Source organism: Ctenopharyngodon idella, chromosome 22, assembly GCF_019924925.1.
Source record: "Ctenopharyngodon idella isolate HZGC_01 chromosome 22, HZGC01, whole genome shotgun sequence".
Classification (NCBI taxonomy): Eukaryota; Metazoa; Chordata; class Actinopteri; order Cypriniformes; family Xenocyprididae; genus Ctenopharyngodon; species Ctenopharyngodon idella.
This window is the reverse complement of record NC_067241.1, coordinates 22,766,553-22,785,375: the sequence shown is the minus strand read 5'-3', so window position 1 is coordinate 22,785,375 and position 18,823 is coordinate 22,766,553. Positions and strand designations below refer to the sequence as shown.

The window sequence follows — 18,823 nt, the reverse complement described above, 5'->3', positions numbered from 1 at the left end:
CACAAGCAGGAATTGTATAGTTAAATCTCTCAAAATCATCAACAAACTCCTCAAGGAAACCACAACACTAGCTCCTGAAGACCAGGACAAAATTAATCAAATTGTATATTCAGACAATATATTTTTTATGTAGAAGTACAGATGAAATTAGACCACATTACAAACACTGTATAAATGTTACAAAGCAAACAAGAATTGAACCACATCATTCATGTCATGTCAGTTGTTCAATGCAAGTATACATTAAATCTGTTAAATCCCTCCTTTGTTCATTCTTGAGTATATGTTTTTTTTACAAGCAACAAACAGGAGCAAGCAGATGACAATAAATATGCACAAATCAACCTAATTCAAGAACAAAAAGACAAACATTAAAACATCTGTTCAAACAGGCAGTCAGGAGGTTAATGTGTGAGATAGAAACAGAGAGATGTGTAAATCCAGTGCACTATAAAGGCACCAGTCTGTACAGCTCTGGTCATGAGTACACTGATGTCATTTATGTCATTTTTAAATGTCCTTCTACTGTATTAAAGGGTTATCAAACAAATAGCGTATTACACAAGACATGTGGCATATTAATAGATGTTTTATTTTTCCATGATAATTTTATTAAGCTCTAGTCAACAATTTAGAAAAGCCTAAAAACCTCAACAAACCCAAATCTCATTGTGTGTGAAGTTAGTTGCGAAGACTTGATGTTATATTTAACCTGAACTGAACATGAGGTTTACACATGAAATCATCTCAGAATGTGTTTTACTCCCTGTAGGAGTGTTGCTTTGTTTTTATGTGTAAAGCGCCGAAATGAATGAGAGTAATGCTGTACGAGGCGACACAAAAGCAGGTGAGATGTGTTCCCTTCAGTCTGGGTGGGTATATCGGGCAGGGCTCAGGGTTTGCCCTCCTCAATGGTAAAGGTTTCCATGGGCTGTTTGCCCAAATTAAAGATATCCTGCAGCAGATCACATGGAGTGAGGATGTGCGTCGAGCCTAAGGACAATCAAAAAGGCAAGATTTTGAGACAACAAATCACAAAGCCTCTTTCAGGTTTATTCAGGAATGATGTTGTCGGTATGCGAGCACTCGTATGGACTCTTACCGATGATGACCTCACAGGATTTATTAGCAAGGGTGACTTCATAAGCACAGCGCATCTCTGAGTGACTGACTCCACCCAGAACAAAGATGATGAGGCGCGAGCCGCTCCTGAGGTCGTCCGGAGAGCTGCCCTTGTGCTTCTGCCGCGCACTGACACAAAACACACGCATTTACTGCATTGCAACATGTATACACTTCTGTTCAAAAGTTTGAAGTCGGGAAGATTTTTTTGTTTTTGAAAGAAGACCAATGCTCACCAAGGCTTCATTTATTTGATAAAAAAATACAGTGAAAACAGTAATATTGTGAAATATTATTAAATAGCTGTTTTCTATGTGAATATATAGTAAAATGTAATATATTCCTGTGACCAAAGCTGAATTTTCAGCATCATTACTTCAGTCTTCACTGTCACATGATCCTTCAGAAATCATTCAAATATGCTGATTTCCTGCTCAAGAAACATTTCTGATTATTAACAATGTTGAAAACAGTTGTGCTGCTTCAGATTTTTGTGGAAATGGTGATTTTTCAGGATTCTTTGATGAACAGAAAGATAAAAAGAACAGCATTTATTTGAAATTGAAATCTATTGTAACATTATAAATATCTTTACTGTCACTTTTGATCAATTTAATGCATCTTTGCTTAATAGAAGTATTAACTTCTTCAAAATAAATCTTACTGACCCCAAACATTTGAACAGTAGTGTATAATTATGACACCATGCAAATATATCATCAGCAGGAAATGAGTCTTTTCACTTTAAAGGGATAGTTCACCCAAAAATGAAAATTATCCCATGATTTACTCACCCTCAAGCCATCCTAGGTGTATATGACTATCTTCTTTCAGACAAACACAATCAGAGATATATTTAAAAATATCCTTAGTTCTCCAAGGTTTATAATGGTAGGGAATAGGGGGCTGCATTAAAAAAAAAAAAAAAAAAATTATTGACTTAAAATATTTTTCGACGTCAAAATGCAACCCCCCATTCACCACCATTATAAAGCTTGGAGGACTAAGGATATTTTTAAAATATATCTCCCATTGTGTTTGTCTGAAAGAAGATAGTCTTACACACTTAGGATGGCTTGAGGGTGAGTAAATCATGGGATAATTTTCATTTTTGGGTGAACTATCCCTTTAAGTGGTCCATGTTATTTAAAAAATAACATGAAACAAAGCAACAAAAAAGAACCTAAACATAATGTGTAAAACTGTTTGCGAACAGAAAAAGCAGCCAACAACCCAAAGGGTCAAAGTTGACCCTTGCCTTACCTCACCACTCTGAAAGCCCAGAGGAATGAAGAAAGAGACACTGACTATAACTTCAAAACTCAACAATTATAATGAAATGTTTGGGATTGATTGATTTGGGATTGATTGACTAAATGATGGATGAGCTGAACATAGAATATCTCTTTAAGGGTGTACCTTCATAGAAGTGATACAGTGATTGATTCAGTATGTAAGAGACTTGAGGGAACAGTGAATACCTTACAGCGCGCGAGCCGTTCCATGCAGACGGGCATTCAGACTGGAACGGCCAGTCTTTAATGTCCAGTTTGTTTTCCACTGCATCCTACCACACACACAGAGAAAAAGAGATTTAGTTGAGTAGCCTTCATTCATCTTCGGAACACAAATTGATTCGGAGCGCCAAAGTCACGTGATTTCAGCAGTTTAGCAGTTTGATAGGAGATCCGAGTCACTGATTCGATTCGCAAAGCTCCGAAGCAGTGTTTTGAAATCAGCCCATCACTATATTGTTGAAAAGTCTTTTTTTTTTTTTTTTTTTTGGCACACAAAAATATTCTCGTCTCTTTATAATATTAAGGTAGAACTACTGAACTCACATGAACTGTTTTAAATATGTTTTTAGTACCTTTATGGATCTTGAGAGAGGAAATGTCATTGCTTTGAATGCAGGCCTCACTGAACCACCGGATTTTATCAAAAATATCTTAATTTGTGTTCTGAAGATGAATGAAGGTCTTACGGGTGTAGAACAACATGAGGGTGAGTAATAAATTACATTTTGGGTGAACTAACCCTTTAACTCATATGAACACATGTCTTCACAAACTTAGCATCAAAGTTGTGGTGTAGCGGACTTTCAATGAAGGGACAGAAATCTGTCAGGTTTCACTACAATGATCAACGCACAAGAGCGTTTGAAAGCACACGGAAGTGTTTGAATTTGAAAGCATTTTGTAAGTGGGAGCGTTTGAAAGCAGGACCGGTCCGATGATAGATGCCTGCTTTCAAGCGCTCCCATGTGTATCTGTGTAAGCGTTCTGTGAAGAGTGTCATTGATGACTATTTACAACATGTATTTGAAGCATTGATCGTTGTAGCCAATCACAGACCTATCTGATGAGTGCGTGAACACAATTGCCAATCAAAGATGTTTACAAATCCACTCAACAGTGCTCAAAGCGTCACATTTTTAAAATTTCAGTACCGACTTGGTATCGCGGTCGGTACTTTTGACAACACTAGTGTTTAAACATGCATACAACGAGGTAATGCATGCAACGCAGAATGTCAAATCATGCTAGCAATGTGCTAATTCAAATTAACAATGTGTTAAAACAAGCTAACAGCATGCTAAATCATGTTAACAACAATCTAAATCATGCTAACAATGTTAAACATGTGAGCAACGTGGTAATTCATGCTAGCAACTAGTGTTGGACGATTAATCGAAAAGTAATTGAAACCGAAATTCAGAACCTCTAACCGACGTAATTTTCCCATGTAGGTTATTTAGTTTTTTTAATCTTGGTAAAACTTTACCCTTAAAACCATACTACCGCGTGTGTAGTCACGTGACTCCACCCCGTCCAGTCAGCGGCATGGAAGCAACACAGAGTTGCATGTGTTTAACGCTTGCCAGTTTGGACACTGAAGTGATTTTAGACCGTCGGACGTGTATCATTACATTGAGCTATTGCACTGATGCACTGTGGGACACAAACACTCAAACAGACAGCTGCACATCACGTGAAGATCGCACACACAGAGGAGCACAGAAACTCATTGTCAACGCTGTCCTGTGATTTATTACTAAAATAGCTTAGAAACTAAAAAGTTATAGCATATATTTTGCTACTTTTGAAGTAACTACTCACATCCCACAGCTTCACAATTAATAGGGAGACAGTACAACTAATTCACACGCGCAATCACTCTCTCATTAACGCATTCAAATAAATGTACTGGTACTGTGCTAATTTATCTCTATCAGATTTACAACGAGCAGAAACCGGTAAGAAATGTTACAAACCACAGATAGAATAACTGCTGAAAGTGAGCTGTGTCATGTCAGAGCACTCTTTCATTAGGAAAAAATATCCCACCTTTAATAGTCAAGCATATTTACAGTACAAACCTTGTCAGTGAACTATGAGGGCAAAAAAAAAAAAAAATTTGTAATCATGGTAAAATGTTCAATTAATTGAGATTTAGACCCAGCCCTACTAGCAACATGCTAAAACCTGCTAGCAACAAGGTAATTAATGCTTGCAGAATGCTAATTCATGCTAGCAACGTGCTAATTCATGTTAGCAATGTGTTTCACAGATTTCATGTGATTTTTTTTTTCCATTTACACTTGCTAAATATGATCAGATTCCAATCGGATATGCACAAAAATCAGATGAACAAGGCTTAAGATATTCAAGTGGCAATTTAATGTTTCTTTTCACTGAAAGAAGAAACTAGAAATAAACAAGACTGTCTAACAATGTTTTTTTTTTTTTTTTTTTATACCAGTGTTGAAGTGCTATTTATAGCTGACAAGGAAATAAGAAGGTGTCTATTTGTGATTTCTGAAAACATGACATTTGATCTGTCAGTCAAAACCTGGGATATAATGCCAGTGGCCTTAGCCCTAAACAAACGTGCAATGGTCTTATACAACTGTTAGCTCATTTCCTGTTGTATTATATATCAGAGCTCAACAATAAGGATGGCCTGCTGGCCCAGGGGCAGTATGAGTGTTTCAGGACACTTACTGGCTCTTTTGGGCTACTGCTGCATGGACAATGAAAATCAGTGATGTTCTTCTACATCCACTTTTACGTCTTGCAAACTTAAATGTTTGGATTTACAGTATATACATTTATGTTTACATGCTGTGTAATTTCTAACTCATCATACACATACCCATACACATGGCAACACTAGCAAGGAGTTACCGGAAGCTAGTTATTATAGTCTATAAAGTTTTAAATATGGATATTTTTGAGTAAATTATGGGATAATTTTCATTTTTGGGTGAACTAATCCTTTAAATGAACAGCAAAACTCAGCATTTTGTTATGTCACTTCACGTACCCCAGTTTGAGAACCACTGCTTTTCGACTAATGTTTAAGAGTTACAACATGTCCTAACAGGACATGATGCAATAAGATTCCAGTGACAAGCAGTTTGTCTGTCCATAATAGAAACAACACGACTACGAGACGCAACAAAATCAATCAAAAAACACAGCCAATCAGAAGAACATGTGGGCGGAGTCTCTGTAAGTGCACTGCACTCGCAACCACATGGATAAGCACATAATCAAATTCATAAATATTACACCATTTTAACACTAATGAGTGACTGAAATGTTTGGTCACATTGAGTTCACATTGTTTCCTTTAATTTATATTCAAGATCTGAGGTGAATTATCCATTGTTGCTTTCAGTACGGCTATAAAGGTCATGCAAAATGATATTCAAACTCACAATACATGAAATTTAACATTTAATAAACCACATAATCAGTACCTGAGATTATCATTGTCACACTTGTATGAGATATGATTCTAAAATAGAATAACTGCAGCTGGTTTGGACAAAAACTGATTAACATGGACAAGACACCTTTTAAAAAAAAAAAAAAAAAAAAAAAAAAAACGCGTCTGGTTAGACAGTGTTAGAGTCACTCACCTCCATTACATCTTTGATGACAGGTGTCCAGCGAGACACGCTGTAAGTCTCCTCGTCTGACCGGTCTCTCCGTGATGGTTTGCGAGATAAGAATGTGCTTGACTGTTATGAAGAGAGATGGAGGTGAGAAACTGAATATCACAGGACTCCAGACTAACATCTGAGAGCAGAAGCACCAGAGCCACTGAGTTCTACAGATGGAGAAGCCAGCATTTGGATTAGTAGAGCTTCTCTAGTATCATACTGAACTGACTGACAGCTTCAGTGATTATAAAAGGAACACACTTTACTTGCTTTCTGTGTAATTCAGTCGCAGTTTGGAAAAAAAGGTTTTGTTTTTCATGAGATTGTGACTTCATACTTCAGTACTAAAAGTGCAAAACTTTGACATTGTATTTCTTGATGAATTGATATTTTATAATTGACATTAAGTGATTTCTTAATGTCTAAACATAAATTCAAAAGCAAAACAAGCAGAGTGTACGTGCGTTGTGCACCCGCCTATAGGCACTTATTACCAACGTGCTCTTTAAATAACAAAAAAATACTGCGCCATTGACTTTAGACCAGGTTTTTGTTGGTCAATTGTGCAGTCTTTTTCAGTTGCCTCAAAATAGCAACACGCTAACAATGAACCTGAAAACACCTCGTTTTCAGACCAGCACGCCCATGGCCGCACAGACGGGCGTTGAGTGCATTTGCTATTTAAACAATGTGGCGCTGAATGTGAAAATGATAACTGCGTTAGACTGAAACTAGCAAAAAACACTTGCGTTGCGCCTGGCGTCACATTGCGCCAGGTGTATGATAGGGCCCTCAGTGATAGTGTTTCCTACAATCTTTAAAGGATGAACAAATAATGTTTTTGGTCGTCACATTAAAAATAAAATTTAAATTAGATAATATTTAGAGCTTTGAAGTGCTGGAAAAAGTTGTGTGAAGCACCTGAAAGTCCTTAAAAAAGTGCTTGAATTTCACTCACAGAGGGTTGTACGAACCCTGAAATTAATAATGTAAAAACATTCGACTATTTCTGCCACAGTTAGTGTTCTGTTACAGTTAGTGTTGCTACATTAAATCCATGGTGAATGTTGGTGATTTGTGGATTGAAAAGCCTCCTATAACTTAATCATTCATGGCACAATGTTTCTCCTGAATTCCACGTCAGCGCTGTTTGATCTGATATTGTTTATAACAGAGAATTCTGTGCTGAATTCAAAGGCTTTCTCACTGGATCTCCCGGCACTGTGTAGTAATGGTGTTGCGTGATCAACAATCAGCCCACGAGTAAACCTGTTCTGATAAACGGTCCACGATGCACAAATGAGTAGAGCGGTTTCATTCTGCTTTCATTTCATTTGCCGATTCATGTTTCTCATATGCAACAGAAATGGCAGCTCTTATCAGTTGGGCAACGTGGTGGTGGCACCAGTGCGACTTCTAACAAAATGTCGTCGCAAAATGGAGCCCTGTATCAGCCAAAATAAAAACTTGTAAAAGAGCACTTTCACACGGCCCATCAGAATTGTCACCGGTACTTCAGTATCAAGTCGATTCAATAGCATATCACAGTATATGTTGTGGTATGGGAAATGGCTCAGCGTGTCATGAAATTTCATTGGTATTAATACTGAAACATTGTAAAAGCATACAGCAGACTAGCACTTCCCTAATCCTAAATATGTTCCAAGCTACAAAAATGCAATTCAAAACATATCAAAAACAAATAAGTCATCAGTATGAGCGAATTATGTAACGCCAGTTGGAAAAGAAGCAGTGTCAGAGGAGACAAAAAGCATCCGCATACTCACTGTGGAGACGATGGGAACTCCCAGATGTTTCCAGTTCAGGATATACCCACTCTCGTGCTCAATTTTCACATGCTGGATCAGTTTATTCAGGTTCTCCGCTGTCGTACCTGACCATGACATACATATATATTATGATATATATGTGTATAGCTGAATATATGTGTGTGTGTTTATTATATAAACACAAACACATATATTCAGCTGTACACATCTAGCAGGAAAACATACTAAGCTGGAGAGTTCAGATGTTTCCCAATCTCTACATGACAGGAAAAGAGAAACATCCACCGTTGAGACTGAAAATGTAGAGAAGGACGGCCCGGATCTTGTCAGTGGTGTTATACTGGTTCAGCAGCACAGGAAGTAACGTCGCATGGGGTCCTTGACCTTCTGCCCTTCAGCATCTGCACCTACAGCCAGATCCTACACACAAACCACAAACCAGAGACATGAACGTACACACTCTGGCCAGAAGAGGGCGTCTTTTCCCTCAAGAGTTCACCATGCTCTACCTGTTCCGCTTTGCAGAGTTTTTCCACAAATTTCTGATAATGGTTCATCAGTTCCTCGGCTAAACTTAAGTGGACAGTTTTCTGAAAAAGACGGGAAACATAAAACGGCTAGTGAGTCATCCAGTGGTTTTTTTACAGTATTTTAGGCAGAATGGATGTCACAGGTGTCATGTGATAGCACACTCTTTCAGGGCATGTGAGGCAGCTCGATTACCTGAGCCACCTGCTTGCGGAAGGCTGGCATCTTCTTCATGAGTTGTGATAGCGCTCCGATTGTGATCTGCCAATGACAGGGGGCATCTATGACACGCTCATATGAGGGAATCTGTAACTGGAGACTACCGTTATTGTTTGGAGCTGTAATTAACTGTAAAAATATACTGTACCTTCCCATCAGCCTTTTGCTTCTCATTTTGGCTGGCAGAGATGTCCTTCACCAGTTTGGGGATTCGCCTTTGGAACAAACACATAAGTAATTGTTACTTTAGTAAGGATGTTTATGATGATAATTTGGCCTATAACAAGGCCACACTGCATTCTGTGTCAACTCAACCAGGCGTCCCCGGTGAAAGAAATACATAAATGAAGAAGAAAGTCAAATATTAAATGCCACAGATGTATATTTACTGAGTAATCCACACTTTTTGGAGATGGGGGTCAAAATGACAATTTTCAACTGAGATTTGGAGCCAAATTAGAGGAGTGGCAGCATCAATATTTTATTTTCACAAAGTGATTAGTAATGACAAAATTTGTATTTTTGTGTGAACTATCCCTTTAAAACGAAGATACCAAAAGGAAAGTTTGTTAATAACCAGAATCTAAAAGGATATTAAGATATCTTTAATACTTCTTGAATTACAGGCAAAAAAAAAAAAAAAAAAAAAAAAAAAACAAGAAGTGCTTTTTGCCATTTTTGAAAGGTCACTGTTGGCATATAATGAAACAAAGATTGCTAAAGTCAACAGATTTTACTAATAGACCTACCAATCTCTGTGTAAAAATAAAATAATGACGCTGCCATCTTTCTAAAGCCATTTTACTCTCCTCTAATTTCTCCAAATCTCAGATGAAAATTGTCATTTTGACCCCTTCTACAAAATAGTGGATTATTCAGTAAATATACATCTGTGACATTTAATATTTTGGCTTAATTTATTTTGGTTGATCTGACACCGAAAGAACCCATGTGTCTTCTGTGAAAGAAGCAATCCCATAACACACTGCAACAAGCTTTTCTGACAAGATTTCTGAAGTAATGCTGAAAATTCAGCTTTGATAACAGTAATAAATTAAAGTTTAAATATGTTCACAGTTATTTTAAATTGTAATAATATTCCACGTTATTACTGTTTTTACTGTATTGCTGATCAAATAAATGCAGTCTTGGTGAGCAGAAGAGACTTCTTTCTACATTAACAAATCTTACCATCCCCAAACTTTTGAACAATAGTGTATTTTATTACACGCGGAGAAGTACTGAAACACACGGTCAAGTTAAATAAAATCTGACCATTGCAACCAATGTTTTGTGTGCCAGATCATGGCCTCGAGTCTGCCGGTTCACATGAATTCAAGTATTTCTACTCACTCAGTGACCTCAGCAATGTGCATGTGACGTAATTTGACCCATAATTCATCCTCTTCATTCAGTAAAGCTTCTTTCTTAGAGCCATCCTTTGTTTCATACCTAAGAGAAAACAGAAAAACAGTAAAACACATCCGTGCTCTTATTTTTGCTCTGCTGTGTATCAAAGTAAATAGAGACCGCTCTGATTTCACATTGAGTCCTCAGTAATGATTACAGTATGAATTTCAAGATCATTTGCGTGTTAAATGTCAGGTGATTGGCTGAGGTGACATACTCATAGGTGTTGTCCTTTATTGATATGAGGTCATAAGCCATGGCCTGGTAGGTGAGCTCGTGAAGAATGGGGCTGACAGGGTCCAGCGCACGATCAACGATCAGAAGCTGAGCTGGCGTTTTTCCCTGAACATGAAAGAAAAGTTCTGATGGTTAGTGCAAGCAGAAATATCACTTACAAGACGACATCAGAACAAAAACCAAGACTAGAAACAAGCCTCAGGGAGTAATGGGAGGAAATGACCTTATTCACCAATCCCACAAAGGATTTTCTTACAAAATTACAAAATTAATTTTTGTGATAAAGTCTTTTCAAAATTCTGTATGTGGCACTGAACAAATACCCATCTATTCTAATTTAATTTTAATTTGACATTCTAATCTCAATGGTTTATGATCGACTAATGAGCTTTGGTTGTTTGTCAGGAAAATAATCTAATTTATCAAAATGCTCTCATTACAATTCTCCACCAGATTTACTATCTTTAATATTTTCAACCTACTATCAGATAAGCTGATGTGGCACTCACCTTGTTTTTCGAGATGTCATCCAACTCGTAATGTCGCGCCAATTTATTATCCACAAGTTCAGCCAACTGCTTTCCATATCCGAGAGCCGAATCTCTGCACAGGACGAAGAACTCAATGATTCGATGTCCATTCATGCATCACATCAGATGTAATCTGAGCACAAGTGAAGTGAAAAAGAGTGTCTGTACTTCTTGTATCTGACTCCAGGGTACTCATCCAGCGTGGCACAGAGAGTTACGATCTGATCGGCGATCATCTCCAGCGTCTGATCTCTGTCCTGACTGTTCGGATTATAGATGCTCTTGAAGGCCTCTGGGTTATCACAGGTAAACACCTGCACAGGTGACCCATAAAACACGGTCATAAACAATAAAACACTCGGCCAGACCAGGCTACATGAATTTCTAGATAAACTCACTTGTGCTTCCTGTGGCAGAAACGAGATGTGGATCTCTTTACACACTTTAATGTGTTTGGCACAGTTCTTCTTCATCTTGTCGAAGAGCTCATCAGGACAGTCTGTAAAGTGTCAGTAACAGTAATAAAAATGTCACTGTTGCTGAAAATAACACGTAATCTAGCTGATTTTTTGTAATCAAATCAGAGTTGAAGCAGTGTACTCACAGTCAGTGAAGAAGACATATGCAGCTTTGTATTTGGGTTTCGGTTTGAAGTCATTAATAAAAGCATCAACACACTGCAAATATAAAACATTCCGGTCATAAACAGATCATCACAGTAAAATAAGTGACATTATGCCCATTATATGTACACTATATGGACAAAAGTATCCGGACACAGCACTTAATTATTGAATTCAGGTGTTTCAATCAGACCCATTGCTATACGTGGATAAAACCAAGCACCTACCATGCATTTACACAAACATCGGTGGAAAAAAAATGGGTCGCTCTGAAGAGCTCAGTGAATTCAAGCGTGGTACTGTTCCACCAACTACAGAGCTTTCTGTTTAATAACAATATTTTTGAAGTTTTCCCAAGAAAACCATTCCACAGAAACAGCACTGGTTAAAGTTCTAAACGATATTTTACTGACTCGACTTTTTGCATGGCATTCGATACAATTGACCACTCTGTTATGATCTCTCATTTGGAGCACTGGGTGGGCATTCAGGGAAATGCCCTTAAATGGTTTCAATCCTATTTTAATAATAGAAGGTTCTCTGTTAGTATTGGTGGATTAACTTACCTTGGATGCAGTTCCTCTTACGTGTGGTGTCTCTCAAGGTTCTATTCTCGCACCGATTTTATTTTCCTTGTATATGCTTCCCCTTAGGGTCAATCTTTAAGAAACAAGGTATCTCCTTCCACTGTAACTTGGGTTGGGATACTTTGGTGGCTTGTCTAACAGATGTTAAGGCCTGGATGTCCTTACATTTTCTTCAGATTATAGTTTTTGAATCTTCAGAGGCTGCTACTCCCCTTGTCGAAATTTCGGCCACTAGTGAAGAATTTGGGTGAGAATTTTTATAATGCTCTCAAATTTGACAAACAGATTAGTACAGTAGTCAAAACCATTTTTTTTCTATCTTAAAGTCCTAGCTAAAGTAAATCCATTTCTTTCTTTTAAGCACTTTGAAAGGGTCATTCATTGATGCTTTTATTTCATCAAGGCTTGATTAATGCAATTCCCATTATATGGGTATTAACCAAGCATCTCTTAACAGTCTCCAAATAGTACAAAACACTGCTGCTAGGCTCTTTAGTGGTGTGCGTAAACTGCATTGGCTCCCAATTCTTTACAGAATTGATTTTAAAGTCTTATTGCTGTTTTTTAAAGATGTGAATGGTTTAGCTCCTGTATACATTTCTGATTCACTATCTGATCATAATTCTGGAAGGTCTCTTAGGTATTCCAGCAAGAGACAGCTGAATGTTCCCCAGGCTAAACTGAAATCAAGAGGAGACCAAGCCTTTGTTGTTGCTGCACCGAAACCCTGGAACAGCCTACCTGTTTTCATTAAAACTGCCTCCTATCTCTTTGAATGGGGAAACATCAAATTCTCCAAAGCTGTTTGGCATTTTTTTTTTTTTTTTTTTTTTTACATCACCAATGAAATCTGACAACAACTGTCTCAAACTTTGTTTCTAAATGCTCCAATCATGACAAAAAAAAAAAAAGGTATTTGTCAGGCTGGATCAAGCTCATGCGCAGTCCTAAGCACGTGTCTCTATAAGAAGCATGTGTCTGACTGTTTCTATAGGAACCGAAGCTTCTAACGGCCGCTGCAGTGATACGATGACTTTACCAACTGGCCATTGGCTCTTATTTAGATGGCGGGACTTATTCCGCCATATTGCACGTTGCACTTTCTCCCATTCAAAACAATATGAGTAACGCGTCTTGTGTTATTCTATAGTCTTTGGTTGAGTGGAGTCAAAGTCCCTTTAAGAAAAGTCATTTCACTCGGCAGCCATCTTTGAAACTCCTCTTGGGCATTCAAGTGCAGCTCTCTTCGAATGGGGAAACATCAAATTCTCCAAAACTGTTTGCCAAGCTTTTAATTAAATTTCATATTTGAAATCACCAATGAAATCTGACAACTGTCTCATAAATTTTGTTTCTAAATGCTCAAATCATGAGTAAAAACTGTATTTTTCAGGCTGGATTAAGCTAATGCGCATGCGCATCTCTTATGCCTCATTTCGGAGGCGCGTGTCTGACTGTTTCTATAGGAACCGGAGCTTCTAACTGCCGCTGCAGTGACACAATGACTTTACCAATCGCCGATTGGCTCTTATTTAGAAAATTGTGCGTTGCACTTTCTCCCATTCAAAATAATACGAGTGACGCGTCTTGTGTTATTCTATAGTCTTTGGTTGAGTACTGTGATAGGACGCCATCTTTGCAGTAAGTCAGTTTGTGATATGTCCCTGATGTTCAACTGTAAGTGGTATTACTGGAAAATGGAAGCTTATAGGAACAGCAGCAACTCAGTCACGTAGTGGAAGACCACGTAAAGTCAAGTTGCTAAAGCTCTGCTGATTCCATAGCTGAAGAGTTACACACTTCCACTGGCATTAATATTGGCACAAAAACTGTGCGACGGGAGCTTCATGGAATGGGTTTCCATGGCCGTTCAGCTGCATGCAAGCCTCACATCACCAACTCCAATGCCAAGCGTCAGATGGAGTGGTGTAAAGCACAATGACCCTGGAGCAGTGGAGATGTGTTCTGTGGAGTGACAAATCACGCCTCTGCGTTTGTCAGTCTGATGGGTGAGTCTGGGTTTGGTGGATGCCCAGAGGACATTACCTATCTGACCGTATTGTGCCAACTGTAAAGTTTGGTGGAGGAGCGATGATGGTATGGGGCTGTTTTTCAGGGGTTGGGCTAGAGGCCTCTTACTTCCAGTGAAAGGGAAATCTTAATGCTTCAGTATACCAAGACATTTTGGACAATGCTACGCTATGCTATATATTTCAGCATGACTATGCCCCAGTGCACAAAGCAAGGTCCATAAAGACATGGTTGAATCAGTTTGGTATGGAAGAACTTGACTGGCCCACACTGAGCCCTGACCTCAACCCCATCTTACACCTTTGGGATGAACAGGAATGGAGATCATGAGCCAGACCTTCTCACCCAACATCACAAATGCGCTACTGGAAGAATGCACAAAAATACCCATAGAAACACTCCAACATCTTGTGGAAAGCCGTCCCAGAAGAGTGGAAGCTGAGGGAGCAACTCCATATTAATGTACTCAGAATGTGATGTCATTACAGTCCCTGTTGGTCAGGTGTCCCAATACTTTTGTCCATATAGTGCATGTTTCCTGAACTCTGACCTTGGCAGTAGGGGTCATGAAGTAGATGGCCTTCATCTCTGGAACTGGTTCTCTGTTTTTGTACAGGTCCTCCACAACTGTGAACAAGCAAAAGGTAACACATTATGACAATAAACCCACCTCCAGCACAAGCTCATTCTTTTTCTTGATATAGAGGAAACGAGAAAGCTTCCCTTCTGGAAAACACAGGAAGGAAGAGCGTCCGACTCTCACTACACAATGAAGTTCACTGGATCCACAGACAGCTGGATTTCTGTCTAACACACAGGATGTTCAACTGAACCTCTTCCCTCACTTACTTGTGATGCGCTCTGACATGAGATCGGACATCTTGCAGCAGGAGGAGAGGAGGCGGGTGGTAAACTGGTCCAGTATGAGGATCTGTGAGAAACAGATTTGACTTCAATCACAATTATGGAACACGAATCGTTAAAGGGATAATTTACCCAAAAATAAAAACTATGTCATCATAACTTTCTTTATTTCTTTTACAAAAGAAGATAATTTGAAGAATGTTGGCAATCAAACAGTTTCGGTTCCTATTACAGTACAATGGAAGTCAATAGGAACCAAAACTGTTTGGTTGCCAACATTCTTCATAATATCTTTTTGGTTACACTTTATTTTAAAATGTTCTTTTTAGGGGCCGTTCACATATCACGTCTTTGGCACGCTCAAATTCGTTATTTCAAATGTAGCCGCACGGCAGGCGCGCTCTGATAATGGAAGCGACGTTGTCACGACGTGCATGCGGTGCATTTTCCAGGTGCATCGAGATGAAAAATTCTCAACTTTCAGAATGCCACAAGTGTGCCGCAGGTCATGTGACAATAACCAACCGATCAAGCTTCGGCCTTTCCGTAACAAAACATCAAAAGCTCAGCCGAACAGCTGATCATAACTGTACAGGGTGTTTTTTATATCTCATCTCCATAAATATATCTAGTAGTAAAGCTAATGCAAGGGCTACAAATAAATTTATCCTTTGCTGAAACTTCCTCGTCGTCGTGGAGAGCGCAGTTCATGGTTGCAAAGCAACGACAGACGCCATGAGAGCGCAAGCGCTTTGGAAAGAAGGAGAATGTGGCGCGGCCGCGCTTTCCATGCGTTTTTAGATGTGATATGTGAACGGCCCCTTATAGTGCAATTATACATTTAAGTACTGAGTAATATTACTTAACTACATGTACTTACTATAGGGTTAGGATTAGGATGTGGTTCAGGTTAGTTGCATATAATTAAGCACAATTTAAAGTAATTACTATAGTAGCTACAAGTAACGTGTAACAAAGGCAATGTAAAATAAAGTGTTACCATCTTTTTGTGTTCTGCATGAGCAAGAAATGCATACAAGTTTGGAAAAATATAAATGTATGACAGAATTTTTAATTCCTATACATAATTCTAAAACAATTCTTGTTTTAATTACACTTTCAAATCAAGGTGCCCTTTATTAAAACAGTCATTCAGTAATTATACTAAGATGGTAACACTTTATTTTACAGTATACTTGTTACAAGTTACATGTACTTACTATAGCAATAACTGTATGCATAATTACAAGCAACTAACCCTAAACCAAATCCTAACCCTAAAATGAGTACATGCTGTTAATTAATGTCTGTGCTTACTTATTTGTAACTAGATCTGCAACAGAGTCACCCTAAAATATAGTATAGGACTCCATTTGTTAACATTAGTTAACATGAACAAACAATAAAAAAAATACTTCTAAAGCATTTATTAAATTCAGTTCATGGTTAATTTCAAAATGTACTAATATATTACTAAAATCAAAAGTTTTATCTGTTCATATTATTTAAATGGACCTGAGCGAACATGAATTAACAATGAACAACAGTTGTATCTTATTAACCAACATTAACAAAGATTAACAAATACTGTAACAAATGTATTACTCGTTGTTATTTAACTTTAGTTAATGCATCAACTAAATGGACCTTGTGTTTCCATTAAATCTTTAAATACACAACAAATACATTTTCACTTTATTTGACTCAAACATGAAGAAAATAACAACTTGTTGTTCAGAATCTCTGGCAGATTCAGCAAGTCTTCATTCAGGTCCTGTACACACATCCTCAACTAAAAAATTCATTTAATCCCAGTATCCTTTAAAGTCTCAATGAAACTGAAGTAGCGACAGATTTTTTTCCTGCAGGCCTGGGTTTAACCGGACTAATTTATTGGAGAAGTCTGTCGAGATTTTGATTCAAAATAATAATAATAAAAAAGGTTTAAAAAAAAAAAAAAAAGACCTATAACATGCATTTACAAATAACATTATATGAGACAGACTCAGGCTTTAAGACTCTTATCAGTGTAATTGCACACTGGTTGTTCATATGACAACATGAAGTTAAAAATGTTACATGTTCAGCAGATTTTTGTTGTAAAAGTACTTTAATATTTTTTTTTTTTAAATGTGCATTAAAATGTTATCAGAAATAGTGTTGTTTTTGTTTAGTATGTAGTGAGGAACATATCTGCTCTGATATCAGTCCGTTCTGCCAGCGTCTGTGTTTATCACACAACAGGACTATTGCAGGAGCAAACACTGTATTAACTAAGCCAGCTGAACACGGATAAGCCCAAACAGCCAATCATAAAGTTAAAAACTACTGGAAATATATTATATATATATATATATATATATATATATAAATAAATATAAAAACATTCATACTGACCTTCCATACTTCTGACTTTCTGCAGTCAGCAATGATGGTGTCCTTGATTCCTGTGACGTCAGATAAATCAATCTATTAGTTATAGCAGTGAATCAGATTTGAACCATGGAACTGAAAATCTGAAACATTTCCAAGAAGCTTTATTTCCTGTTTTGAGTTCGTTCTGCTTGAAGGCAAAGACATGTAGTCTTATGCAGAGATTAAAAAAACTATGAATATGTTACAGTAAATGAAAGTAAAACAATTACCAACTTCTGAACTGTGCTTCTCCGAAAACCCCTGATTCCACATCCTCTCTTTAGATTTATTAATATCATAACTTGAAGTAGTGAAAAATCAGTCTAAAGGCCATCATGCTGCAGTGAGGAAAATTTCTATGAGTGAAAATTCAATGGTGAATTTGATTAATGTCAATTTACATGTAGATCTTGATATTTTCCACCCCCTTTGAAATCCACTGACCTCCTAGTTCAGAACCACTGCTATGTAAACATGTCAAAGTGAATACACCCCTTTAAAATACTTTAACACACACACACACACACACACACACAAGAAATCGATTAACAATGCAAAATAACTTTGTGCGTATTATGGCTAGACTTAATCAAATGTTACGGGCACAAATGTCATAACACAGCAGACCGGAAGTCACTGATAAAGTTCACAGAATGTAACACATGGGCGCGGGAGAACTGAAGTTTCTCATGACATCACCAAACACTCAAAGGCGTCATGACAACATACTGAGCCCCAACTATGAACCCGTTCTTCATTAAAAACAGGAACAACTCCTGCAGAATCGTCAAAGTGAGCACTCAGTGCAACTGAGCTGGACAGGCTAACATTAGCAGAGCAGCTAACGGAAACAGTGACTCAATGACACATACAAGGCATTTACCGAGACAAACATAACGCAGACAAACGGGACACAATCCATATCGCACTGTTTCCTTATTATACTCCAAAACAAACACCCAAACAACTTCATAAGGCGACTGTAACTCCTCTGAGCAAACCCAGCACACTAAGTGTGTCTCTTTAAACTTCTGACAGCTCTTCCTCTGAGTTAAACTCATATAAATGATGAAGCATTGGACCGTGCGTGCAAGAAGTTTGCAGAAAATCAGCTGTTTGCTCTCAATGAACTTACTTTGCCAAACTATTTTTTTCAAGCCGTGTTCTGCTCCAGTTGCCATCTTGAGTTGAGTTGAGGCAAATGCGCATTTCCGTCATCTGGGAAGAGGGAGGGCGTGCGCGCGCGTGTGAGAGTTCACGCTTGGATAAACAATGAGCAATTTATTTTTTAAAGCATTTATAAATCTTTGTTAATGTTGGTAAAAATATAATTGTTCATTGTTTGCTCATGTTAGTTCACAGTGCATTGACTAATGTTAAATATATTTTATTTTAAATAATAATGTAGGCTACAGAATTAAGATTAGGCTATTAAATGCTTCAGAATGATTGTTCATTGTTAGTAAATGTTAACTAATAAAACCTTATTGTAAAGTGTAACCGTTATTTTAAAGAA

General features: G+C 37.8%; 1 protein-coding gene across 1 annotated transcript; it reads right to left on the bottom strand.

Moving 5' to 3' along the window:
- Positions 1–101: 101 nt before the first annotated feature.
- stxbp3 (syntaxin binding protein 3) lies at positions 102–18,557 on the bottom strand. Its single transcript, XM_051880139.1, is given in 20 exon segments — positions 102–993; positions 1,103–1,251; positions 2,604–2,689; positions 6,050–6,151; positions 7,861–7,967; positions 8,149–8,229; positions 8,232–8,283; positions 8,373–8,453; positions 8,587–8,652; positions 8,759–8,825; positions 9,964–10,062; positions 10,238–10,362; positions 10,767–10,860; positions 10,956–11,101; positions 11,186–11,286; positions 11,392–11,464; positions 14,579–14,655; positions 14,878–14,959; positions 17,290–17,339; positions 18,443–18,557. Coding segments are annotated over 20 exon segments (1,785 nt in total). The 5' UTR covers positions 18,489–18,557; the 3' UTR covers positions 102–892.
- Between the last annotated feature and the right edge of the window lie 266 nt (positions 18,558–18,823).